The sequence below is a fragment of the Hoplias malabaricus genome, chromosome 5 (assembly GCF_029633855.1).
Source record: "Hoplias malabaricus isolate fHopMal1 chromosome 5, fHopMal1.hap1, whole genome shotgun sequence".
In the NCBI taxonomy this organism is placed as follows: Eukaryota; Metazoa; Chordata; class Actinopteri; order Characiformes; family Erythrinidae; genus Hoplias; species Hoplias malabaricus.
The window spans coordinates 45,084,507-45,111,315 of NC_089804.1; the positions used below are offsets into that span (position 1 = coordinate 45,084,507).

The 26,809-nt window shown below is 38.0% G+C and overlaps 1 protein-coding gene across 5 annotated transcripts; it reads left to right on the forward strand.

Annotated features, from left to right (window-relative positions):
* The first annotated feature begins 560 nt into the window (after positions 1 to 560).
* On the forward strand, positions 561 to 26,461 carry snphb (syntaphilin b). 5 transcript variants are annotated; one of them, XM_066673303.1, is made up of 7 exons: positions 561 to 956; positions 14,016 to 14,176; positions 15,141 to 15,224; positions 18,897 to 19,013; positions 21,840 to 21,947; positions 22,703 to 22,852; positions 23,194 to 26,461. In XM_066673303.1, the coding sequence occupies exons 2-7, from the start codon at positions 14,115 to 14,117 to the stop codon at positions 24,863 to 24,865; spliced, it is 2,193 nt and encodes a 730-aa protein (XP_066529400.1). In that variant the 5' UTR covers positions 561 to 956; positions 14,016 to 14,114; the 3' UTR covers positions 24,866 to 26,461. The 5 variants fall into 5 exon arrangements, with proteins under 5 accessions (XP_066529400.1, XP_066529403.1, XP_066529401.1 ...); XM_066673306.1 differs by lacking the exon at positions 18,897 to 19,013; XM_066673304.1 differs by lacking the exon at positions 15,141 to 15,224.
* The last annotated feature ends 348 nt before the right edge of the window (positions 26,462 to 26,809 follow it).

Below are 26,809 nucleotides of genomic sequence, written 5' to 3' on the forward strand. Positions count from 1 at the left end.
TAAATGTAAATCATATGTTCAATGTTAAAATCAATAAATGTGTGTTTGAAAGCTATGTGTACTGAATGGTTATGGTCAGTGTACATGTAAAGCAGTTTTTTACATTTGATATTGTAGCTGTTGTGTGTATTTGAGTGAATGTAAATTAATCAATTTCTTTAACATTCAAAATGGGTTGTATGTAGGTAAACCTTTTATAAAACTCCCTTAGAGTTTCATTTACAGTACATTTAGCGTAAAATGTGTTCACCATTTTAATTGTATCATTTCACTTTAAAAATCCTTATTTTCTATAACATTTAAACAGATTAAAAAGACATGCCCATCGTGAGCCCAGCCAGCCATGTTTAACTCGCATGTATTGCACTCTCTCTCTCTCTCTCTTTCTCTCTCTCTCTTTCTCTCTCTCTCTCTCTCTCTCTCTCTCTCTCTCTCTGTCTCTCTCAGCTTTTTTTTCTCTCCCTTCTCCTCTCTGTTGTTCATTGTTCCATCCGTCCCCCTCTCGCTCCCCTTCTTCCAGCCTCGAGCGCTCTTCCCCTTTAAGAAGTGCTAACGTAGCATTACGCAGCTGCTTTCATCGAGGTCGTCTTTTTTCCACATAGACAAAGCTCATGCGCCGGTCAGGATCTATCCTTCCTTCCATCATTTTACTGTCCCTGCATCCTGTACACCGACTCATACAATCCATCAGCGCGCGCTCTTAGCGGTGGGCAGGGAGAAAACCACCGCAGCGATGAGCGCGCGCTGAAGGAGCCTCGGTCGATGCACAGCACCAGTGATGGAAGCATCTTATTGCCGCGTGTAGGGCGCGGAAGGACTGGCGCGAAGGACACACGGCTCGCGCTGCCATCTTTATCATCTTGCAACACCTTTAACATGCACGCAGCGCCGCAGCCGGACTTCATGAAACCGATGCTTTATCCGAGTCGCACAGAGCGGGTGCAGCTGACACTGCGGTGAGTACGCGAGGCAGATGTTGACGTTTCGACTGCAGTGCGCGTGCGTGTTTTGTGTTGAAGTGTGTGTGTGTGTGCATGTGTTGTGTTTTCTAGGTGTAACACGTGCGTCATATACCGTGCATTAACAGTGGACTCGAGCTTCCAGGATTTGTTGGTGCACGGTTTGCTTTGTGGTGCTCTGGATGCATGCTGTTGGATGACAGCTGTGTCGTGACAGGTGCAGGATGCTCTGCGTTTTTTCAGGGCCTGGTTTGACCTTGTATCTGCTATGTGTGCTGACACACACACAGTCAGAGAGAGAGAGAGAGAAACTCCGGTGGTGATTAACACTAACAATGTTGATTTATTTGATATTGTTGATTTACTTTCAGTAATGTGTATGTTGTATAAACAGTGTATAATCTGTATGTAACATTTTTAGCTCCTGTAAGTATGCATTCAGCTTTATCCTATTACATCCCCTAAAGTCCTCATTCTAAGGCGTAGGACAGCTGCTGTGTTAGAATGTCATTGTAAACTAAAAAATCAATAAAAAATGGAGATACATGTATTTCTTTAGGCAGCGACAAATTTTATAGAGTTCATGCTTGTATGGCATAATGTTATCCTCGGGCAAGGATGCTGCATGCTATTTTATCAAAACACAGCCTCTATCCTCTAAGCAAAATATTGTTTGCAGTAAGGCAATTAAAACTAAAGTTAGTTAACTAAAAAGTTAATAAGCTATATTGAAATAAAAATCACCAGGTTCAACTCAAGAACATAAGTTCAAAAACTGCCTTAAAATTTTAAGCTAAATCCAATTAGAATGACTAATTATTTCAGTTAATTGTTTCAACGTTTTTCACATACGTTGAAAGTCATGGAATGGTATTTAAGTTAAAAGTATTATCGTTACTGTATTTATTTTTAAGTTACTGGGACAACCGTTCTCAAAAACAACCCAGCTTCATAGCTGCCTTTAACGCACTTTACTAAAACTCTCTGTAACATCAAGCAACAGATGTTATTTCAGTGTGACATGTAAAGAGACTCAGCCGGAACCTTTACAAAGCTGCTTTGTTTCACCCTGAGGGTTAGGCCTTGGAAAAAATGCAGTTCTCGCTACAATGAAAGACCTAACAGGCGCACCACCAAACACTCATATATTACTTCACACTCACAGCACACAACAATGAAAACAAAATAAACTCCAGAAAATTGAAAAAGTTTGGGCCAAAGTGCATGCTGGGAGCTCTTCCTAAGCATACCAAAGCCTGGCCCATAGTCATAACTCACAGTTTCAAGTTCATTTCATGCCTTCAAATGTCCTGTTCATTGGAGTAATTAAAAATTTGAGTTGAAAGGCTGAAAATATTTCAATCATATAATCCTGTTGAAATCACAAAACTAAATTTGTTGAGTTAAGGTGTAAATATATATAGGTATAGGTATAAAGGTACAAATAGATGTTGTCATGACCTATTGCTTAACTAATTTTTTATAGTTTACAATTCATTTCCTCAGTAGAATAAATGAACACATTTTTCTGCACATTCTCATGTTTTACTCAGTAACTAAGCCTATTTCTCGTATGTGGCCAGGTCAGCCCATTCCTTCCAACCTTTTTGTGCAATTGGATTAGCACTGCTTGGCCTTATTCTAGATCTACAGTATCACGCCACCAGCAGAACATGTTGCAAGATTCAGTCACTGCACTTGGACATCTTTCTTTCTAGAACAGTGGCCATCTCCATGGAGACACTTCACACCCTCTCAGTGTATTTCCTGCCCGTTTTAGACAAACGTCTGCAAGGCAACCACATGTCCATTTGTGTTTCTTTACAGTCTGTAGTGGGATTCTTGTCATTACTAATAGAAGACTCCTATAAAGACGTCTTTCAGACAATCATCAGCTAAATGATTATAAAAAAAGGCCAGCAGTGGGTTGTGGATCAGTGGAACTAAGAGAAATTAGTTACCTGCAGCAAAGGAGCTTTTGTGATGAGTTGAAGTGGTGTCCATGATCAAAAACTTGTACTTGACCTCACTAATGTTCTTCTCATTGAATGACATGAAATCCTAATAATGGTCAGGTTATTTTTATTTAATCTAAAATCTTCTTATAAAAGTAGAAGCTGTTACTTATATTGCAAAAAAAAGCACCAATTGATTTATTTAAAGTTGGACAAAAATATTTTTTAAGAATTTGTCTTTACTGGCACCTAGCACACATACTTTCATGTTTTTATTTAATGTCAAGGAGAAATTATTTTGTACATGCTAAATATGTCTGCTTAATTGCCCTTCACAAATACACCTTCATGTTTTTTTATTCATTCCACTTTATCATTTGATGGACTGTACAGCTCTCCTCTCTGATGTTCGGAAGATGTTGTGATGATCAGTAAGCAGAACTGATCAGACTTACTTCTGCTTTATTAAGATGAGTGACTATCTGATGTAATGAAAATCATGTATATATGCAAAACAACAATAATTCTGACAGAGAAATTTACTGACCCCACATTGTATAAATTTTACATCAACGTCAAGCACTTGGGCTAACTCTAGTTCACTGTTTCAGTCTTTATTGTGTAGACTGGAAATATAATTTCGAACTGTCAAAATGTCAGAATTCTGTGATGGGGATTATAGTGTTGTTAGCCTTTAATTTGTGTATGTGTTTAACAAAGCATATGACCTTCAGATATGTGTAAAGTTGGTAGTGCATTGAATAATTCTGATTAGATTTCCTTGTGAAGAAGGCCAGCATTTACATAACATATTAGCTATGTCAGTGTATTGGGTGCTAGTTTCTGATGTTGTGTAAGGATGTGACATTTTTCTGGAAGTGTGAAAGTTGTTGTCACTGTAACTGTTACTAGGGCTGACTATTGATACAGCTGATACTGATAAAGTAATCCTGAATTGCAACAACAATTTATATTATTATCTAGTCTTTGGTTAACATTTCACACCTTGTGTAGTGTTTGTTGTTATAGGGGCTTTTATTTTGTCTGTTTGTTTGATTATTATTATTTTTAATGCATTTATTTTATTGTATTGTATTTATTTATTTAGTCATCTAAAGACAGTTCCTGTACTGTTAGTAGTTGAAAAATCACTAATTAAAAATTAAGACAATATTGTTGATGAAGAATTAAATTAGATGATATTAAGCATTGCACACTCAGCACATTCAGTATAAAACAATTAATATTTTTTTCCTAAATACTGCTGTGTACATTTCAAGGCCTTTTAACTAAATAATAGGAAATAATTGTTCAGTTTGTGCAAGGTTTGCCCTATGAATTAATGCTAAGCTTTTTCATTGGTATTGTCCTCCATGTGGCCAGATTTACAAACAATGACCAAGTGAACAGAGTTAATATTATATATTACTGAACCTAAAAAGCAGCATTGCCCTTCTAAAAATCTCCATGACCAGACACAAAAAATAGAGAGTAAAATGAGAGGAAATTGTGTTTGGAAGGTGGAGGAAGTTTAGGAGCAGCAACACTAGCTACAGAACATTCAGAGTCAGAGCTAACTAATTTTCTCCTGAACAAGTAACAGCAAATCATTTCTGAAAAAAACATAGAAGTATAGATGCCTATGTATAGATTTTAAGGAGTAAACACCATAGGTTGTGTTTTATGTAAAGAAAGTGGGGCATAGCCTTTGAAAGGTGTTAGGACTGTGTTTTGAGTGTTTTATACTAAGAAGGTAAATAACAACAAGACTGAAAGGTGTTGTTTGTTTTAAAGAAATTGATGCAGATTCATGTGTGCTTCTCCATGGTGTGTGTGTGTGTGTGTGTTTTAAACAAATTAAGGAATAAGAATGGTTTGAAAAGCCTTGCATATTCACCTAAGCTAGTAGGTAGATGTTTGGATATGAATAAAAAATGGTTAAAATGGGAAATAACGAGTGTTTCAAAATGAGTTTTGTGTGTAAAACCTAGCACTAGCTTTAGCTTCTGATAAATGTTTAAGGTGGAAATGAGTATTCAGTAATAAGCTGGTGAATAATGCAAATAAGGCTCTTAAACTTGCCCATTTAAGGTGAAACTATACATTTGAATCCAAAAATTATGAATAAGAAGCAAAGATCTGCCTCCTAAAATTACATTTATGGTTGAAGGGAAAATAACACCAGCCTTGTCTAGTCTCAAATTTTAAGATGGTTTAGACGGCAAATTCTTGTAAATGCAGGGAAATGGCTGCCGCTTGTTGTCTTATTCTTGCATAGGCAGATGTTTTAGTGAAATGATGAACATGTTCTGTGTAAATATGTTGATTATGGCACATTCTTCTAGTTATTACAGTCCACATTTCTTGCTTGTTCGTTCAGTTTCCTCAAACTGGCAACCTGCTCGAGTTTCACGTCTGTGGAGGAGGGGGAGGAGGCAGACAGCTCTCTCCACTGTTTTGAAACTGTATTATAGTTCCAATTTATAAAATTTTGTGTTAGTATTACAGGTTGCTCTTTTAATGTAATTTCTGTTGTAATACAGAATCACTGTGATCTATAAAACACTCACAAAAGACCAGATTAACCCAAAATGTAATGTTGATATATGATTATACAGAACGTATACTATGTCCAAAGCAATTGTTTATTAAAGCAAAGATCTGTAATTATGCACTCAAATCCACAAGGAGACCTAAAGCATTAACACATGCACACGTCAGAGGAGTAAAATTTTGATTATTTACTTCATTTTTTTCATTAATTACTTCTGGTAAATTATTTAGAATTAAAAATTATGAATGATTATGAGTGAGTGTATTAACATCAGCTCATACTTTATTGGTTATGAAGGAGTAGAACAACAGTAATGAGAGTTTAAAAACTTCAGTAGCTCTGCTGTGTATAGCACTATGTGACGGTGATGCTTGAATCAAGTAACCACCCTCATTCCTATTATTTTCACCAAGACTTCTGCACCAGTGTGAATCCACCATGAACATTACTGATGTCTTCTGGTATTTTTATTTTTTGCCAAGGGTCAGCCTTTATCATGTGGCTAGCCCTTGGCAAGGTAAAGCACTATTGAGGCAGAGAGGATGAAGCTGTCTGTTTAATCTTCTGTCTGCTGTTTGATTGTATATGATTCTTCTGTGGCTGGTACTCAGTGTGATTCCACTGGAGGACAAATACAGCCTTACTGTGGCTTTGTTACTCCATGTATTTCTGTGTGTGTGTGTGTGTGTGTGTGTGTGAAGAGGTGGGGGAGAGGAGGGGTGAGACAGTGACTCACTCTTTCTCTGCATGGAATTGAGTCGTGAGCTAGGGAGTCCCAGAGAGAATTTACTGCAGTTGCTGCACCCTATTGAAAGAAAATTGTGTACCCCAGATCCTTGTAAATTCTTATACAACAAGAAACATATGCCATAGAAACATTAAGAAATGCTAAGCCAAATATATTTGTATACAAAGGTTTAGAAAATCCTGGTCAAATAACCCTTAAGTGTGTAGTTCTCAAATTGGGGTTCTCACACTTGAAATATACTTATATAATAAAGTACTAAGTTATTATATATTATTTAGAACTATTACATTAGGACTACATGCAGTTTTATGTTAAGAGGCACAATGTTCACAAAGATAAACCATGCTGTGTAATGAAAGAGTATAATCTCAGCCTCCAAACAAAGAACATCTTTCTTATTAGCACTACTCCACTGGTATTCTCGAGTTACTTAGAAGGGTTTCCTGCTATGCTGCCATTTTTTTGAACAGTGTAAATAATTTAGACACATCTGCACTCCACATTCCTACATTGTCCAACAGCATGTAGTTTACACTATAGAAATGGACAAAAAGGACCATCACAAAATATGAGCTTCATTAAAGAGAGCATCATTTGTCCTGTTTAATTTGGATTCAGTGCAATGCAGTATGACGTAAGATGTTTTATTTAAAAACCTAAGTATTTCTTTATTTTTATGTACTATATTTTTGGAGCCTATACAGGAAGAAGTGTCAAAATTAATTTCTGACTTTTAATGATAGCTTTTCATTATATAAAAAGTGCTTGCAATTAAGTTGTATCTCACTATTAATAGTTTTTCATTTTTATTTATTATTTTCATTCATTTTCATTATTTTCATATTTTTTTTTAAACTGCAAAATGCATTTTTTGGTCATTGTGCAACATACAATGAGATATGACTTAGGTATTTATTATTTACTGTGGCAGCGAACACACAAAAGTATGAAAGCATGTTAGGGGCAGTGAAAACACACCAGAAGTAGTGGGCGGTCATCCCCAGTGCCACATTAGCAGTGTTATGTGTAAGGGTTAGGTGACTTGCTCAAGGGCATCTAAGCCATGGATTAAGGCAGAAGGGCAGTGATGTTCCTTCAGTCCCCCTGCCTGCAATTTTCTTGTTGGTCATGGGGATTTAACCAATGTCTTTGCAGTCCCAAGCCTTCTATTCTTATATAATCATTTAAAAAAATATTTAACTTTTTTATATCATAATTTATTAGTTCTATCAAGACCATGGTGTACAAATGCTTTATTGAACATTACATTTTATGTCACTTAAATAACAGCTAGTAAACCACATAGGGGCCCATCACATTTTAGAGGCCCATCACAAATATTCATAAAAATTGCATAAATATTTTCTGTCTCTGTCACTGTCTGTGACAAGTTGGATGTGTTCTCCATCTGTTGGTTTGGTTTCCTTTCACAACTAAAAATACATGTTTCAAGGTTGATTTTTTTTTTTATTTTTTATTTTTTTTTAGATAATTCAAGGTCAGTTCCCATACCAGGATAGTGCAGACGGAAATGTGAGCAGACCTAACTAGCCAGATTTATCACTTTTGCAAAATTAAAGTAAAGGCGTGCAGGAAAATGCTGCTCTAGTGTAAACGAATCAGAGGTATAAATAGCCTGACTCATGCTTCCTCTCTTCCCCAATCAGCTTTGAAGCTGTATACAGCAGGGTGTGTGTCTGCATCTGTGATGGTGTCTGCTTATGTAACAAGGCCAGGTCTGTGCGCATGGGGGACATCAGCCCAAAAGCCTCTGGATAAAGTCAGCTGTCCCCCTGCCTCTGAAAATAAATTGACAGCTGCTTTATTGTTATATGTGTACACATTAACACTTTCAGATATTTACATGGACTGGGTCAAGTACAAATTTACTGCAGTGTTCATCAAAGGGGTGGACATTTTCAGATAAATTTCCAATAAATTACTGGTAACTTTCCATGGGAAATTTAGCCTGGGAACTTTGAATATCCCAAAATAAAAAGAACACAACTCTTTCAGGCCACGGTATCCTCCATAATCACATAAATAATTAATAAGTATTAATTTTTGGATACAGAATCCCTTTGAGGCAAAAAAAATATATATAGGTAGCTAGCTTTGGTAAGCTAATCTCTTGCTAGCCTGCTAGCCTTGGTAAACTAGTCTCTTAATGAAATTGCTCATTAAGATTTTCTGATTTACCAGATAGCAAGTAACTGTGAGATTACACCTTGATTTAATAGTTACTTAAATGTTTCAGTGCTATTACTGTCTAAATATGAACCTAAATGTGTGCTTTCAGTAGTGGTAAGTGTCAGGATTCTACAAATCATCTGAACATATGCTGTACATGTGTTGGAAGAATGAACAGTGCAGGGGGGTGTAGTCTCAATGCCCTTCAGTGTGTAATGTGCTGTGTGCTTAGGATTGAGCAGTTTTGCTATTCAACTGTTTTGGTATCATATCTATTTTAGCCAAGATTATGCTTCAGTATATTTTTTCCAACTAAGTTTTAAGTTTCTCACTTTTAGCTTTGAATATTCATATTAATTCCCATAATTACCTGTTAATTCCCATGGTAAATTACCCAACTTTGAAAATTCCCAGAATTTTGCAACCCTAATGGCAACATACATTATTAGAGTAAAACGTTGTCACAGCTTTCTAGGCCTCTACAAATTATCTGAAAACTTCTTGTTACAATGTTACAATGTTACAATTTCAATTACCACAACAATGCATTTTTGAAGCATTGGATGAATTTTATGGATGGGCCTTTTAGTCCAACTGGACGTTCATATTCACAAGGCATTATTAATAAAATATTCCAAAGAATATTTTACCATAGCCATGTCTTGGCCAACTTGGCTGGAAGAAAGGGGTAGTTTGCTCTTTGAAAAATAGTGATACATTTTATTCATTTATACAAACATAAAATGAGTTTTACATGGGCTATAACTTGCTCTGTGATCTAGAACAGTGTTTGGACAACTCATGGTTCTTCTGAACACTTAATATCAGAGACAAGCAAATTTACATATCAAATAAGCTAGTCTTTTAGTGTCATGACTAATTCATGATTCATGATTAAATATTCAAACTTTCTGATTCATCACTATTTAATTGTATGTCTTGTCTCTTAGTTTGTATTGCCAACATTTCCTTGATGGACTTGCTTTCGATTAGAAGCTCTGTCCAGCCCCACCTACACATTTATACCAGAAGACCTGAGCCAAGTTCCTGGACTATCCTGAAAAGTGGAGCCTATACCTTAATAACCACACATTCACAACAGGGAAGCATGACATTCTCTTGCTTGTGGAATGTGAACCTAATGATCAGCAGGTTCAGAGTTCAGGGATTGACCAATAGGTCCATGCCTGAAATGATCAGAGTTGTGGATTAAGTCAACATCTCAGCTCCACTTCAGGCCCTTTAAATCAGTGACCTATCAATACAGCCTCAAATCTATATTGGTTCAGTAGGAGAGAAACATCCAGATTCAGCATACCAAAGGCATCCCACAATCACCTACAGCACATTGTTTTCACATTCTTTACAACCAAGCACAAGTGCTACATGCAGACTTCAGAGGAGCAGAAAAACGAGGAAGGCCAAAGAGTTGTGTTTACTGGTGTGATTAAGCTTTATCCAATATTTTTGTAATGAGTTATAGTGGTGTTACTGAAATAATCAATGTTGGAGTACCTGACCTCACTGAATACAATTTATTTTCTAAGCTAAAGTTTCAATAAACAGTTTTGAATATACTTGGCTAAACAGGCCATTACAAAAGGTGCACAGCTCAGAAGCAATTTTTATTTAACCAATAAAATATCCTCTATGCACAGAGATATCTATGTGCATAGAGGGCGTTAGTATTTTAATAATTTGGAATTTCAAGGACTGATTGCAAAGTTGGAAATTATGGGTTTCCAGGCTCTCTATCTTTCCTCTCCTCTAAGGGAGAAAATGAAACAAAATCTCAGTCTAATGTGCAATATGTTTTTCCTCCTTCTTGTTGACATCCTCCCCTCACCCAGCATTTGCTAAATTATATATGGGCCTAGGTTCGGAAGGAGACTGGCTAGAATGGATAATGGATTCCTGAAAGGATAATAGCCCCACACCCAAACAAAGTAGACTGGACAGCATAGATTTGATGTAGGGTTTGGTTAGGTGTTTTCAAGCATCTTCAATGTAATCTTTTCTTTCAAAAGGCATTACATATTTTGAAATCATAATAATAACATGAACAAATCATCTGAAGGCTAAAACATATAAGGTCAGGGACAACAGATACACAATACCCCAAACACCTCAGCAAATCCACAAGTTCCCCTATCTGGGGATAGCTCTATTGCTATAAGCATTGCAGAGAAACAAGCTGTGAATGTATTTGGTGGTAAAGTTTTCTAGAAATATAATGGTCACAATCTACATGATGAACTAGCATTTAGCTTGAGTCTGCCTGCTTCACTTTAGACACAGGTTCACCTTACGTGGGTCAGATGTCAGAGAGGTGCACAAGACTGGGCTCATGACAAATCTCATGACTTTTGGCCAATGTCTGAGCTCACACAGCATATGCCATAACACAAGTCTATAGCCTGGATCATGACATTTGGCCAATGTCTGTCCCACACAGCACTGGCCAGTGCTGCAATAAGCTGTATTAGGCCCAAAGCTATTTCTTCTCCGACCCACTGACATTATGTGGGCCCATTTTAAGTCAACTTTTCAATCTTTTAAATAAATTGAATATAATGTACTCTGCCATATGACTTGCCAGAGAGTATCCCAGCATGCACTGCAGCTCTCCATGTTCACATTATTGGGGTAATTTTTGGAATTAATCATGTGTTGGGGACAGTTTGTATAAGGGGATTGTTTTTGTTCCCAGTGTCCTTGTTGTGGCATAATAAAAAGCACTTAAAAAACAGTAGGACTGTCTCTTCATTATCATTTCTGGTGACATCACATTAGAGTAAATTGTTTTCCAGTGAAAAAGCCATAGTATGTGTATTTGTGCTGCTGTTCAAAGAAAATGACATTTTCTATGTTCAAATTATGCAGTTTTCTAAAAACTCAAAAAATGACTTTTCTTTGGATGGTGATGATTTGTGAACATTATATGAACCAATAATATCATTATTAATTTTATCACTATAGGCATGCTTTCAAAATCTATTAAAATCTCAAGATAAAAATCTAAGGAAAAAATAATGTCATATTCATATTACTTACCTCCCAAATGTCCCTTTTCACCCAAAATACATGGGATTAATACTGTGGGTTTTGACTTTAAAAGTCATTTTAAAAAGTCACATTTGTTTAAAAGTTTATTCTATAATATCTGAGGTTATTTGTTTTGTATATGTATCTCACAGGAATATAATATGCTGTTTTTCAACAACTAGTGGACTACAGAGTTTAGACATCTCAAAAAATGAAGAAAATCTCATTTGTACATCAAAGATCCTAATATAAAATATGAAATATCTAAAATATAATATATAATTTCTAATGTCCCTAATTAATTCAATTCTGTGACTGATGTTTTGTATGCACACAAGTACATTTACTGTCATTGACACACAATTTTAATAGCAGTTCACTTCACAATTCAAATAAGTATATAAATAAATAAATATTTAAATAATGGCCATTACTTCACAGAGATATAAATATTGGCTTAAGATTGGCTTCTCACATAAGGCTTTTAAGTCTACCACACTGTGGGAGTCTGAGTCTTGCATGTGAAATCTGCTTTCTAATTTATATTTAAAATATTTCTGTATAAAAATAATCAGGCGCTAGTGTTCTGGTGATTTCTCTTAATGTGACCACAGCAGAGCAAAGACGAGGAACAGCTTAATTGAAACCCTATATTTTTATTTGAATATAGTAAAACAACTGTATTTCTAATGTTGAATCGGAGACACACACTCTCAAATTCTCTCACACACTCACACCTATGGACACTTTTTTTGAGTAGCCAAACCACCTACAAACGTGTGCTTTGGGACTGTGGGAGGAACACACCAAACTCCTCACAGACAGTCACCCGGAGCGGGACTCGAACCCACAACCTCTAGGTCCCTGGAGCTGTGTGACTGCGACACTACCCCTTGCCACCCAGAAATGTTCTTATCCATTGAAAAATATTTGCTCATTTTCAATTTAATGCCTGCAACATATTACATGACACCAAAACAGATCTTCTATTCTTGATGTCAAGCTTGTTACAATAGATGAAACGTTTTTGGTTCTATATAGAACCATCTATGTCAATCTGCAGAACACCATGGTGCAAAGAACCATTTAATCATGCAAAATATTCTTTGAGTGTTCTGGGTTCAATACAAAACCATTTTCTTTACTATCACTTTAAAGTCACTAAACACACACACACACACACACACATATTTCCTTTACTTTGATGATTATAACTGACAACTAATGAAAACCCCAAATTCAGTGTATCAGAAAATTTGAATATTACTTAAGACCAACACAAACAGGATTTTTAGAAACGCTGGCCAACTGAAACACTCAATACTTAGTTGGGGCTCCTTTTGCCTGAATTACTGCAGCAATGCGGCATGGCATGGAGTCGATCAGTCTGTGGCACTACTCAGGTGTTTTATGAGAGCCCAGGTTGCTCTGATAATGGCCTTCAGCTCTTCTGCATTGTTGGGTCTAGCGTATTGCATCTTCCTCTTCACAGCACCCCATAGATTTTCTATGGGGTAAAGGTCAGGTGAGTTTTCTGGTCAGTTAAGAACAGGGATACCATGGTCCTTAAACCAGGTACTGGTAGCTTTGTCACTGTGTGCAGGTGCCAAGTCCTGCTGGAAAATGAAATCTGCATCTCCATAAAGTTGGTCAGCAGGCAGGAAATATGAAGTGCTCTAAAGCTTCCTGCGTTGATCTTGGACCTCAGAAAAAACGGTGGACCAACATCAGCAGATGACATGGCACCCCAAACCATCACTGACTGTAGAACTTCTCACTGGACCTCAAGCAACGTGGATTCTGTGCCTCTCCTCCCTTCCTCCAGACTCTGGGACTTTGAGTTCCAAAGGAAATGTAAAATTTACTTTCATCAGAGAACATAACTTTGGACCACTCAGCAGCAGTCCAGTCCTTTTTGGAAGTGACACTTCTGATGCTGTTTCTGGTTCAAGAGTGGCTTGACACAAGGAATGCGACAGCTGAAACCCATGTCTTGCATACGTCTGTGTGGTGGTGGTTCTTGAAGCACTGACTCCAGCTGCAGTCCAGTCTTTGTGAATCTCCTCCCACATTTTTGAACGGGTTTGGTTCACAATCCTTTCCAGGGTGCAGTTATCCATATTGCTTGTACACTATATAATAAGTTATAATCACCAAATGAAAAGAAATAAACACTTGAAATATATCAGTCTGTGTGTAAAGAATGAGTATAATGTACAAGTTTCACTTTCTGAATGGAATTACTGAAATAAATCAACTTTTTCATGATATTCAAATTTTATGTCCAGCACCTGTATATAGACATAGTTTATATATATATATATATATATATATATATATATATATATATATATATATATATATATATATATATATATATAAACTATGCCACTATGCCATATTAAATCCTACAAACATTCATAGTATATTACATTTTAATGTATATTATTGGTGTATAATTAAATGGCAATTTTCAGCCTTCTGATCTGCTGGAAAGTTAAGCAGATGTTAACTCTTCTTCACCCCATTAAAAGATTCTTATTTTCTGCTGTTTTCTTGTCCAGGTTGGCTGTAGCTGAAATCTTGGCACTGTGCTGATAAGGAGTGCTCCTAGGGCAGAAATAGAGGAAGGAGTTATCAAGAGGGATCTACCTGCTGAAAGCATGAGCCAGCTGGTCTCCATGTCTTCACCTGTCAACAAAAAATCTGGCTCAGGGTCTCGTAGGTATGGTGATTTATTTGATTTCTTCTGCCATCTCTCTGAGGCAAACCATCACTCTTGATTTTTTCCCCCCATTTATTTAGTCTTTACTTGATCTGATTGCTCTCATTTGTAATCTTATACATTCTGACACTTGGTTTTTTGTCTTGTTTAATGTGCCTGTCTATGGTCTTTAGATGTAGTCTTGGGAGTTCCTTCTGATGTTCTTTCTTTGAATTTCAAATATGATACATTTGTAAGTGTTTTTATGATAGAAAGAATCAATATATACTTAACTGCAATTATATTTTTTTTCGCCTTCCATCAGTCTCTGTGCACCACAAGTGATTTGGCCTCTCTGTATTTTTTCTGTCTCTCAGGCCTCTCTTTATTTTTTCTATCTCTCTCTCTGTCTTCCTTTCTTTTTCTCAGCAATCATGGCTATGCCAGCTCATTAATGGTGCCTTTTTCTCTTTCCAACTTAAGATTGATTTTACACTGGGCAGATGAGGAGCTATTAAACCTGAGGAATCTTTGGTTCCAGGAGACTCAGCACCAATAAAAGCAATTTCATCTTAGATGAGATACATTAGTTTTATTGTTAAGGCAATCCTTTCAACCTGTAGCTCAACACTTCAGGCATTTTAATAGAAATCAATAAAACACAAATAGAAGAATTATAAAACATATAACAGAAGTCATGATGGATTAAAAACAGTATGGTAGATCTTTTGGTTGGGATTTGACATTCAGTTAATTCACCCGCTATATTTGTAGCAATAGTGATTGTAGTATTTAGAAAATATTTTTATATTAAGAAAGTTTAGTACACATCACACTCAATTGTGGTTATGAACAGGTTACTTTAGTAATCATATAAAGCATATTTACTTGTGATCTTAGAAACAGAGTAAGCTAATTAGATGCTAGCATTTTTACTTACAGTGGAGCCCAGCTCTGTGCCTTTCTGTCTTGTCTTTCTCCTCAGATTCAACCCCCTGAAGGCCCTGCAGCCTAAATGGCGCTTGCAGCAAATGCAGCAAATACTGTCCTCCCCATCTGCGCTCCCTCCGTGAGCTTCAGATTCAGTAACCTATGTTGAGCATGGCTGTAGTTAAATAGTCTGTGCACTGCTCATTGAACCAGGTCCAATTCAAAACCATCCCTTAAGCCATGGATAACTTATCATTCAGTGAGGCCCATGAAATTTTGTGCTGCACTTAACCACTAAAAGGTTTTTCCTCAAAAAGCAAGACATATAATGCACTGCAAAATTGTTATTATCTACCTGAATTCTGTTCCTTATTTCTTTTAATATTAAACTTTATGACTATGCAGTAGAAATGCTCAAGAACTGTAACAAGTCTTTGTTTTTACAACCAATATTGTAATACTGATTCTACAGTGGAATTCCTGTAGGACCTTTATTGTTGTGTTAGTGTCATAGTTGTACATGAGCTGAACTCTGTTTTATTTTTATTAATTATGATTGGCATTTAGTTACTTTGGGTTTCCATAACTTTTATGTTTGGTGGAATTGTAAGCATTTTTTTTAATATTTTGATATTTTGGGTACTTGAAACTAAGTTTGTTTGACTTTTTGTTATGTAACGAAAGTAAATATTTCATTGACCAATGCCAGGCATCATGAAAGATGCCAAACCCAGCCCCAAACCATTAGCATAGATATTTGAAGGAATGGATAGGTAATGGCAGAGGGATCCGTTTTAATCATGCCTACCCATTTCTCTTAGCCCTGTAGCAAGTACAGGTGAAGGGCTAGGGACTGGTTAAGGACTGGACCTACACATGGTTTCCACTCACACAGTTGATCTGCATATTCAGTAGTCGTCTGAGCAGTAGCTATGGCTTATTAACTTCAAATCTGTGAGACAGAGATATAGCAACATTTAAAAAAAGAAAAAAAAGACATTAGCTATGAAGAAAGTTTTTCCTTGATGTACTTCAATAAATCAAGTATTATCCTCTCAAAATGCTGAAAGGGATTTTTGGATTGATGGCACTGATAACTACATTTGGTTCATTATGGAAAAAGTCAGTGGATTTTATTTAAAGAACCATTCAAACAATGTGTTATACCTCCACATAATTGAAATGTTCTCTACCGGTTAAAGACTTTAAAAAGAAAATATGCAAATACATTTAGAAATGTTTTTCTCTTTAAGATACTTGGATGATTTTGATGTTAAAAAGTCTTCACTGTATAAATGGTTTGTTTGCCTATATTTCACACAACAGAATAGAGCATCTCTTTCACACAGCATCATAAGCATTGTGCTTGATCCAGTCCATCTTTAAGATCACAGTATAATGGACTATTCCTTGTGTCACCTCTCCCTGGCTGTGTCTCTCTGCTATCAGAAATGATACCAGATCTTTTCTCTCACGTCTGCTATCCATGCCTCTGCACTCCGTTTCCTTTTTCTTTTTTGAGTTTTTCCACTCACAACCTGGCAGACATAATACAGACTATTCCTTTTGAACTTTGGCTGGATGAAAAGGCATGTAATCCTATATGCTGTTATGAAATCCCATGGAATGTTGGGACATCCTGTGGTTTATTGGGTATCCTCTGAAAGTAACAGTGGTGGACAATAATGATTAAATGTAATTTGTTACTATACATAAGCACATATTTCGTGTATCTGTATTTCCATTTTGGGTGACGTTTTACTTTTACTCCACTGCATTTCAAAGTCAATTATCTTACTTTTTACTCCACTACATTATGAAAATATGCCGTTACTTTTTTGTTTATGTGTGAATAAAACCGTAATGTGTCTGAACAAATCTCAGCGTAAACTGTCTCCATGCTAAAACAAGTAAAAATGTTTGTCTACCTAAAACAAATAATACCAAAGGCAGACTTTGTTTTTATCAACTGTTGACACAATCACTTTCAGTTTTTAGAACCGTTATGAATTAACAAAATTATTTGTGCTGTTACGTTTTTGGCTATATTTGAGTCATCAGTAACTACTGTTCATTCATAAACATGGTTTACTGTAGATGTCACAAATCACTCCCCGACGGTGAGTCATGTGGAGATTCATTAAACACTAGGTAAAGTCAAAACCAGAAGAAATACCCCAAAACCCAAAAGTCAGTACAGAGAGATAAACAAGTCCAATAGACAAAAACAGGTATCAGGCATAAAGTCAGAAAAGTTTCAGAAACAGGTGTCTCAGAATTGCAGAAATAGCTCAAACTATACTCTGAAATTATATAGACAAAACAGAGAGCTTAAAGGAACACTGGAAAATCATTGTGATGCTTCACTGACCTGTAATAAGAAGAATATAGCCTTTGTCATTGCTTGGCTCAGAAACTGCACTATGAAACATTTGGAGGAGGGTAGGAAACCACCCCTTCCTTCCCCCTCTCTACCAATTTCAGTACAGTGCTGTAAAAGTTAATTGCACTAGGGGGAGACCCAGGAGCAGAAAAAGTTCCCCAAGTCTTACCTAGTGTTTGAATAAAAAATGTTTTATGCACAAGCGTCCTATGCCATTGTGAATGTTTATACTTGATTGTGATGTCAGCGTCGCTCTGCAATTACACCGTCAGACCACTAGGGCTGAATTTAAAACATTTTCTTTGTTAGTATTTAGTCTTAATATTGAAGAGTTTATATTTCTGGACCGATCACATTCGCTGTGGTCTGCATAGTTAACTCGGCATAGACAAGTTACTTTTCCACAGAGACTTGGTTCAACAAAGAAGCATTAATTGGGCTTAATACTCAGGAGAGAGCGACCTCTGTTGGTTTGGAGGCGCAGCACAAAGACTGGGGAACCAACAGCTACACTAGAGTCCACCTACCGTGGGTTAAGCATGAGTCTTGTCACAAAAATTATAATAGGACATTAGAGCCATAGTACATCATAGTACTTTTACTTTCGATACTTAAGTACATTTGAAGTTAAATACTTTTGTACATTTACTCAAGTAGAGATCTACAACGAGGACTTCTCCTTTTACTGGAGTAATATTTTATACAAATACAAAATTGTTACACAGAAAGATAGCAGCTGAAGAGGGAATCACACAAATGAAGGCGCATATGAAGGAAGATTCAAAATGTGAAACAAATTAAACCCTGAATATTTCAGTTAACATTACCAGTCTGAGCCAAATATATTTTAAACATGGTCCAGATTTTCCTACAGATAAAACTAATATTTGATTTGATATTACAAACAGCCAACCTCCACTTAGCTCAAAATAAATATTAAGCAATCCTTTAGAAGACAAGAGTACTCAGCACAATCCAGCACAATTTTGTCCCTACCTCTCCACATCTTTCAGCCTGGAAATAAATCCTGCTTCCATTCTGCTTGTTCCTGTGGATTTGATTCCTCTCTGGAAAAAAGCTTTGGGGCGATTAAAGAGAATTTATTTTTTAAGCTATCTGTAGTGTAAGCTAACAGAAGTCTGCAGAATGCCTAGGATGTCTGAGCCATCAACAGGGGACAAACTCATGGTCCGAGAGAAAGGAGCATCCTAACTTATAAAGTGACTGAAGAGATATTTGGCTGTGACCAAGTTTCATGTAGGTAGATTATCAGTGATGGCACAGTTTGTATTTGGAATGCCCAAAGTACTTCTTTTGTAAAGTTTGTTCCTAATTAAACATGACCAAGATAAAAACGGTGTACTTTTAAGCAGGTGTTGGTGTGCATGCTGTCCACTATGTAATGGTGCATTCTTGTTTGTGGGTCAGTTTTGACTATTGCAGGTTTATAGAGCTAGACTACAGCCCCATGGAGTCAGGCATAATGGTCTCTATGAGGCAGAGCAGAGGATTTCTAACACCAAAGTCTCCGGAGCACCATTGTCGGTTAGCACATCTTTGTTCCCCATGTCTCTCTCTCTCTCTCTCTCTCTCTCTCTCTCTCTCTCTCTCTCTCTCTCTCTCTCTCTCTCTCTCTCTCTCTTTGTCTTTGGCATGGATTCAGGCTCTTCAGCATTTGTCCTGTTTTAATTTGACTGAATTGTTGTGTGGTTGATGTAATCAATGGTAATGTACCATTCAGTTTATTAGAAATGCCTACCACTCTTGTCCACTTTAGGAGGTTCTCTTGCCTTATAGGTACAGTTACAGACTGTCATACATCCTGCTGTCATTTTCACCACAAGACCAACGTTTTTGATGCTGTTTTTTTTTTTTCACTGCAGAAGTGACATTGTGGTTGCATGATACTGCATGTGGCGCTGGTACAAGTGCATTATATGGCCATAAAGACATTTGAACATATAATGTATCAGGCACAGTTGTGTTGCTGGGTTTTTAATCATATCAGTGCTGCTGCTATGTTGAGGTCAACCACCCAAAAATATCTAGACCAAAATATCTACACATCATTTGTGTAGAAGCTGATCAGTCTGCATAGCAACAGGTGAGATGGCAACAGAGGGTCTTTGACCATTCCATCTAGGTGAGAAAATGTATGTTTTTCTAGTAATATAACCAGAGATTGCAGTTAACTAATTTTTTACCTTATGTTCATTAAGTAACATTTGACAAAATCTACACTTATTCAAGTGGCGATGCAATTACAGGTGCGGGTCATAAAATTAGAATATCATGAAAAAGTTTGTTTATTTCAGTAATTCCATTCAAAAAGTGAAACTTGTAAATTATACTTAATCATTACACACAGACTGATATATCTCAAGTGTTTATTTCTTTTAATTTGATGATTATAACTGACAACTAATGAAAACCCCAAATTCAGTATCTCAGAAAATTAGAATATTGTGAAAATGTCCAATATTGAAGACACCGGATGCCACACTCTAATCAGTGAATTAACTCAAAACAGCTGGTCTCTCAGTCTAGTTCTGTAGGCTCCACAATCATGGGGAAGGCTGCTGACTTTGGACAGTTGTCCAAAAGATGACCATTGACACCTTACACAATCAAGACATAAAAGGTCATTGCTAAAGAGGCTGGCTGTTCACAGAGCTGTGTGTCCAAGTGCATTAATAGAGAGGCAAAGGGAAGTAAAAGATGTGGTAGAAAAAAGTGTACAAGCAATAGGGATAACCCCACCCTGGAGAGGATTGTGAAATAAAACCCATTCAAAAATGTGGGGGAGACTGGACTGCAGCTGGAGTCAGTGCTTCAAGAACCACCACCACACAGACGTATGCAAGACATGGGTTTCAGCTGTTGCATTCCTTGTGTTAAGCCACTCTTGAACAAGAGACAGTGTCAGAAGCGTCTCGCCCCTGGGCTAAAGACAAAAAGGAGCTGAGTGGTCCAATGTTCTCTGATGAAAGTAAAGTTTGAATTTCCTTTGGAAATCAAGGTCCTACAGTCTGGAGGAAGAGAGGAGAGGCACAGAATCCACGCTGCTTGAGGTCCAGTGTAAAGTTTCCACAGTCAGTGATGGTTTGGGGTGCCATGTCATCTGCTGGTGTTGGTCCACTGTGTTTTCTGAGGTCCAAGGTCAACACAGCCGTCTACCAGGAAGTTTTAGAGCACTTCATGATTCCTGCTGTTGACCAACTTGAGATGCAGATTTCATTTTCCAACCGGACTTGGGACATGCACACAGTGCCAAAGCTACCAGTACCTGGTTTAAGGACCATGGTATCCCTGTTCTTAATTGGCCAGAAAACTCACCTGACCTTAACCCCATAGAAAATATATGGGGTATTGTGAAGAGGACGATGCAATACAACAGACCCAACAATGCAGAAGAGCTGAAGGCCACTATCAGAGCAGCCTGGGCTCTCATATAACACCTGAGCAGTGCCACAGACTGATCGACTCCACGCCATGCCGCATTGCTGCAGTAATTCAGGCAAAAGGAGCCCCAACTAAGTATTGAGTACTGTATGTTCATACTTTTCAGTTGGCCAGCGTTTCTAAAATTCCTGTTCTTGTATTGGTCTTAAGAAACATTCTAATTTTCTGAATTACTGAGTTTGGGGTTTTCATTAGTTGTCAGTTATAATCATTAAAATAAAAGAAATAAACACTTGAAATGAATCAGTCTGTGTGTAATGAATGAGTTCAATATACAAGATATTCACTTTTTGAATGGAATTATTGAAATAAATAACATTTTTCAAGATGTTCCAATTTTATGACCAGCACCTATATTAGCAGGGAATATTTTTTATTTCTAGTAAAAATTTCATTTTCTTTACAACGTGTCACCAATGTAAGCAGGTAGCTTTGGTCTTGGGTTACAGACTTGCTCAAATTTGACCTGATAGTGCTGTACATGTTGTGCAAAATGTATCAATTCATAACATTATTAAGTCTACATTCCACTGCCGACTGGACTGCTTGTTCAGCTTTTACCATCAGGCCTTGACTCATTTCAGTTTGTAAACATTATCTTTATTCTTCATTCGGACAAATCTTTTAGTTGTTATGAAATGTTTGTTATATTACCACACATACACATACATTTTGGGAGCTTTTGTTGGAGGTTTTTTTTTTTTTTCTGGGTCACAACAGATGGCCCTGTGTATTCAGTTATTAATTATGTACTGTGGCATGTTTGTGATTTTGTGTAATGTGAGTGAGCATGTGTTGTTGTTCCCAGTAGGAAATGAGTGGCTATAATGATAGTCCAAGATATGAGGTTTTCCAATGCCTGTATTGTTGAGCTAGAACTGCTTTAACTGGTACTGTGATGTGCTACAGACGGAGTCCAGCACCTGCCAGTAATCGTGATCCTTTTGGAAATGCATCCCTCAGCAGCAGCAGCACATCTGGCTCATGTAAGGGCAGTGATGGAAGCCCCACCCCAAGGTAGGACACATTTTCACACATTTTGCTGTATATTTGTCTTTCAAATGTCAAAAACAGAGACTTGTTTATGTGATATATAAACCTAATAATATTAGGAAAAGTTGGGATACTGTGCAAATAAAAAAAAATACAGAATTCAATGATGTGCATATCATATAAACCCTATATTTAATCGAAAAGAGTAATACCATTTCAAATATTGAAATTCTACTTTTAATTTGATGCCAGCACCACATATCAAAAACTGGGACAGGGACAACCTCATTTGTTTTGTTTTGTTTTTGTTTTTTTTAGCATTAGCCTTTTGTTGCATCTATCAGAAGCAAAATTGAAATTTTTGGGGGGAAAAAAACAATAAAATATCTCAGTTTCAACATTTACAATATTTTCTTTGTACTGTTTTCAGATAAATATATAGTTTAATTGATTTGCATGTCGTTGCATTTGGGTTTGTAAAAAGTTTATTTTTCCCAAAAGAATTTACCTTGTTCTTCAAATGTTTTGGTGACATGTGTGATTAAAAACAGTGTAAACTTTGCTGAAGACTGAATGTTGTCTTTTTTCCTGCATTTCTACAGTATATTATATGTTTCCCCTGACTGCATTAACATATATATTTGCAAATACACAAATAATACTCTAGTGCAAATCTACTTAATCAAGCATCACTTTTCTCGCAAATTTTAGATAAAGCAAAAATTTGATAATTTTTTGCCCAGAATTCCAACTCTTCTTCTCTATCTCCACTTGCCCAGGCGTCACATGAAATACACCTCCTGCACAGATAATCATGGTATAAAACCCCCTCCCCCAGAGCAGTACCTGACCCCTCTGCAACAGAAGGAGGTGTGTATCAGACATCTGCGGGCACGGCTCAAGGAGACCATTGAAAGACTACAGGACAGGTAAGTTTAATGGGTTTAACTTCATTATCCATCACATTAGAGCTTTGCTCCAATTGCGAGGATGAAGGCTCTTATTGATGGATAAATATAGAGAGTGTATTTGCATATATATAGTTCTGCAGTTATTCATTTATTGTTGTTAAACATTCCTGGTGCATTTTAAAAGGTTTGTTTATGAGCTTTTAGCTGCATTGTTTAGTAATATCACATTTCTGCATTATGAAAAATGCTGTCTAACCTTCTCCAACCTTTTTTGTACCTCTTTGTGTTCTTCCCTCTTTTTTATTCTGTGTTTTGCTGTGCCCTTCTGTCTGTCTCGCTCTTCTTCACACCCTCCCCAGAGATTCGGAAATTGATGAGCTCCGCACTCAGCTGTCCCGGATGCAGGAAGACTGGATTGAGGAAGAATGTCATCGTGTGGAGGCCCAGCTTGCCCTGAAAGAAGCACGGCAGGAGATCCAACAGCTCAAGCAAGTGATTGATGTGGTGCGTTCCAGCTTGGGTGACACAGACACAGGCGTACAGAAGTGCTTCCAAGACATAAACCTCCAAAATCACAAGCTGGAGACCCTACTGCAGAGCATGGAATTTGCCCAGGCTGGAATGGCCAAAGAAAATGAGGCTAAGCTCACCGGGGGAGGGGTGGTTGGGGCAGAGCTGGAGGTTGGCGAGTGTCTGGTGAGGTCCTGTGAAGGCTCCCCAGCTCGCTCGCTGACCCGCAGCTCTACCTACACCAAGTTGAGCGACCAGGCAGTAGTGGAGCGCAATGGGAGTGGCAGTGGCTCAGACTTGCCATGCCTTTCAGGTGAGGGCACTCAGGACAGTGGCTTTGTGTGTTGTGGGGAGGCTCCTTTGGGTCCAGCGTCCCGGGCTGACCTCTTGCTTGAGGCCACCAGCCTGTCAGAGGAAACCGCTTCACTGCTGAGTGCCTGCACACGGCTGCCACACTCAGCCACTTATGAGGCTCTATGCTGTGGAGAGCGTATGGCTCTGCCATTCCACTGTGGCCTGGGTAGGGCAGCTGGAGTGACAGGAGGGCCTAGCGTGAGTGTCAGCCACCCATGCCTCTCACATCATCACCTATACCTGCACCACCTGCGAGAACAGGCCATTCAGACGGAATATGACCAGGGGCCCGCTTCTGCCCCAGCTCATGGCCCAAGTGCACCCTACAACAATGACTTGGACACCATTGTAGAGCGCACTTTCCGTTCGCAGGCCTGCAGCCCCACTTCCACTTGGTTGTCAGACGAGGGGGATGATTTGGACTCGGTGGCCATGGAATCTGTTGTCACAGCCACAGTTGCCATGGAATGCGTCGCCACTGACTCCATCACCACCAAGTCCATGTCAGCTACAGGTGCTGCCATGCACTCCATTGCCTTTTCACCTGTTACTGTGGAGACTGTGGTTAGGGAGAATATTCCACACTTCACCACTTCACCATCTGTTATAGAGGGATCAGCTAACATACCTCCTGTTTCTGCAGAGTCAACTGTTAGAGGGAGTGTGGTTGCAGAGTCAGTGTCTAACGGAGCTGACACTACTGTGGTTTCTCCTACTATAGATCTACTGCAAAACAGCTCTACATCTTCACCCTATGCTTTGCAGGTGGAGCCCACCCCACAAACCTCCCAGCCACAGAGCAGCACAGCTTCCCAAGCTGAGCAACCTGGCATCAGCGGAGTCACTGTTGTAGAAGTAGAGGAAGACAATGAAGATGAACATGGAGCAGAAGCCGAAGCAGATGACTCCAAATCATCTAGCTGTGGAGCCCCCATTAAAAGCTACTGGAGCCGTCACTTCCTGGTAGATCTGCTGGCGGTGGCAGTTCCTGTGGTGCCCACAGTGGCATGGTTGTGCCGGGGTCCAAGGCAGGGTGGCCAGCCCATGTACCACATAGGAGCACTGCTACGTGGCTGCTGCACTGTGGCCCTTCACTCTCTGCGTCGTGGCGGAGGCCTGCGGCATTATCCTGCAGGTGGAGGAGGTCCAGGGGGCATGAATATATGATATCTGGGACCCAGGGATCCTCCCGTAATAAAGTTGATCTGCACGCAGATTGCAATGCACACTTGAAGCAATCCCAGATTAGGGGTAAAAATGTTAAAGCACCCGTTGCTGTGGAAGCATCTGCTGCCATGGAATCCTAACCATAACAGCTCTCGTCCTGCTATAGTCTTTAAGAAAGGATGGGAAGAGAACTATTGAAAGGGGACGTACTAGTAAATTGTAACTGAAATCAAATCAGACCTCTTTGGCTGTTTGAAGCAGTCGCCCTTACCTTTAAAATCTTACCTATGCCCGCCTTTCTACAAGACTATTTGGCAGGACAAGGAGCTGCTGTGTACCTGATGCATATCTAAATGATATTTGATGGAAATCTGACACACAATAAATGCTCTCATGCACATGTGACAGGATATTTCTTGTTTGCCTGACACTGATTGTACCTTCCAGTGAGTGAAGAAACTGTATGGAAATGGACCCAATGCCTGATTCTGTGTCTTCCTTTCTTCCTGTTGCTTAATTTATCCCTCTGGCTGGTGTGCTTTAAGCCAGCAAAACTAGTGAAACGTGATTGGTTTGTAATATCTTATGTGTGTGTAAATGGTGTTGTGTTCTCTGTATGGTGTAGCCAAACATCTGAATGGTTAAAGTTGGCTGTTACTGTAGCAGTCCTAGGTATGGTAGTTTTCCCTTTATGCCTGAGTAACGGCCTTTAACATAGGGCAGTCATCTTTCTCCTTAAGAAAGCAGGCTAGCTGCTACTGCTGAGAAATTTATACGCTTTGCATATGTCACTGATAGAACAATCCGTAAGAAATGCATCAGAAATTATTATCTTTATTCTATTATTCCAAGCCAAAATGAGTAGTGTAAACAAAGATTACTGAATAGTTATTAAGTTTGGGCTTTTTGATTTTGTTGCAGTTAAAAATGGCTAAAGGATGCATGGAGAACAAGCAATCATACAGAGTTTATAATAATATTAAGGAAAGTGGCACTGACATTGAACAGGAATTAAGGACTGTACCAGGTCTGTATGAGGTCTCTATAGGTACATTTCTTGTTTTGCACTTTGAGAAACTGTCCGTGTGTTTATTCCCTTTACTGTAATTGTTGAAGTAGCATCTTCAGTTTTCTTTGTTGAGATTTAATCTGAATATATCTGACATTGATGGAAATGTTCAGTTTGACTGAATCACCTCAGTGTGGTGTGACATGGATTGCACTAAGATTCACTTTATTGGCAGTTGCTTGAGGTTTAGCTTGTTAGAGTGTAACTTAAAACCAAGTGCATTGTGTGTAAAACCTACAAAGACCACTATTGTAAACCTAAAACAAATCCGTCATACACACCTGCATATATTCACTGGCCACTTTATTTGAAAAAACATCCTTAATTATGGCTACATTTTTGGTGGACACCTGCTTCATCCAAAAATATCTGAACTTAAGGCTATTCAAACGGAACATGCTCTTGTGTTTTGATGTAGCTGTACTCTCATATTTTCCAGTTCAGTTTTGTTTTTTGTTTTGTTTTTTTCGCAACCAAATTTCTATGGAGAGAGATTAGTCTCAAAATACTTTACAAATGCGTAAATGTTAATCGAAAAATTAAACACAAGTCACAAATATGTTTCACTGTTCATAAATGAATACATCCCAATCTGTCTCACGGTCTGCAATTTGTACAAATACAGTTACATTCATAAACACATGTTTTTGGTTTTCATAGATATATCATAGTTTTATGCAAAAATAAATACATTTGTTTAAATTTACATTGAATATATTTGTAAAGTCAAAGTCTCAAATATAAAATTTATCTGTAAAATCTGCGTTTGTGGATCAAGTCTCTCACGAGTTTCCCGTGACGTGCATTTGTTCATTTCCTCTCGTGGGTTTTTTGGATTTTGAGACTGTCCTTTCGCATTTCACCCGCTCCACACA

What these genes read in the sequence shown, in the direction of transcription:
- snphb (XM_066673302.1), top strand. Translation starts at nt 15,076, where the DNA reads ATGCTAGCATTTTTACTTACAGTGGAGCCCAGCTCTGTGCCTTTCTGT. An exon ending in TCCCCATCTGCGCTCCCTCC is followed by an intron (nt 15,225 to 18,896) that starts GTGAGCTTCAGA and finishes TTTGTGGGTCAG; the next exon opens with TTTTGACTATTGCAGGTTTA. An exon ending in GATGGAAGCCCCACCCCAAG is followed by an intron (nt 21,948 to 22,702) that starts GTAGGACACATT and finishes CCACTTGCCCAG; the next exon opens with GCGTCACATGAAATACACCT.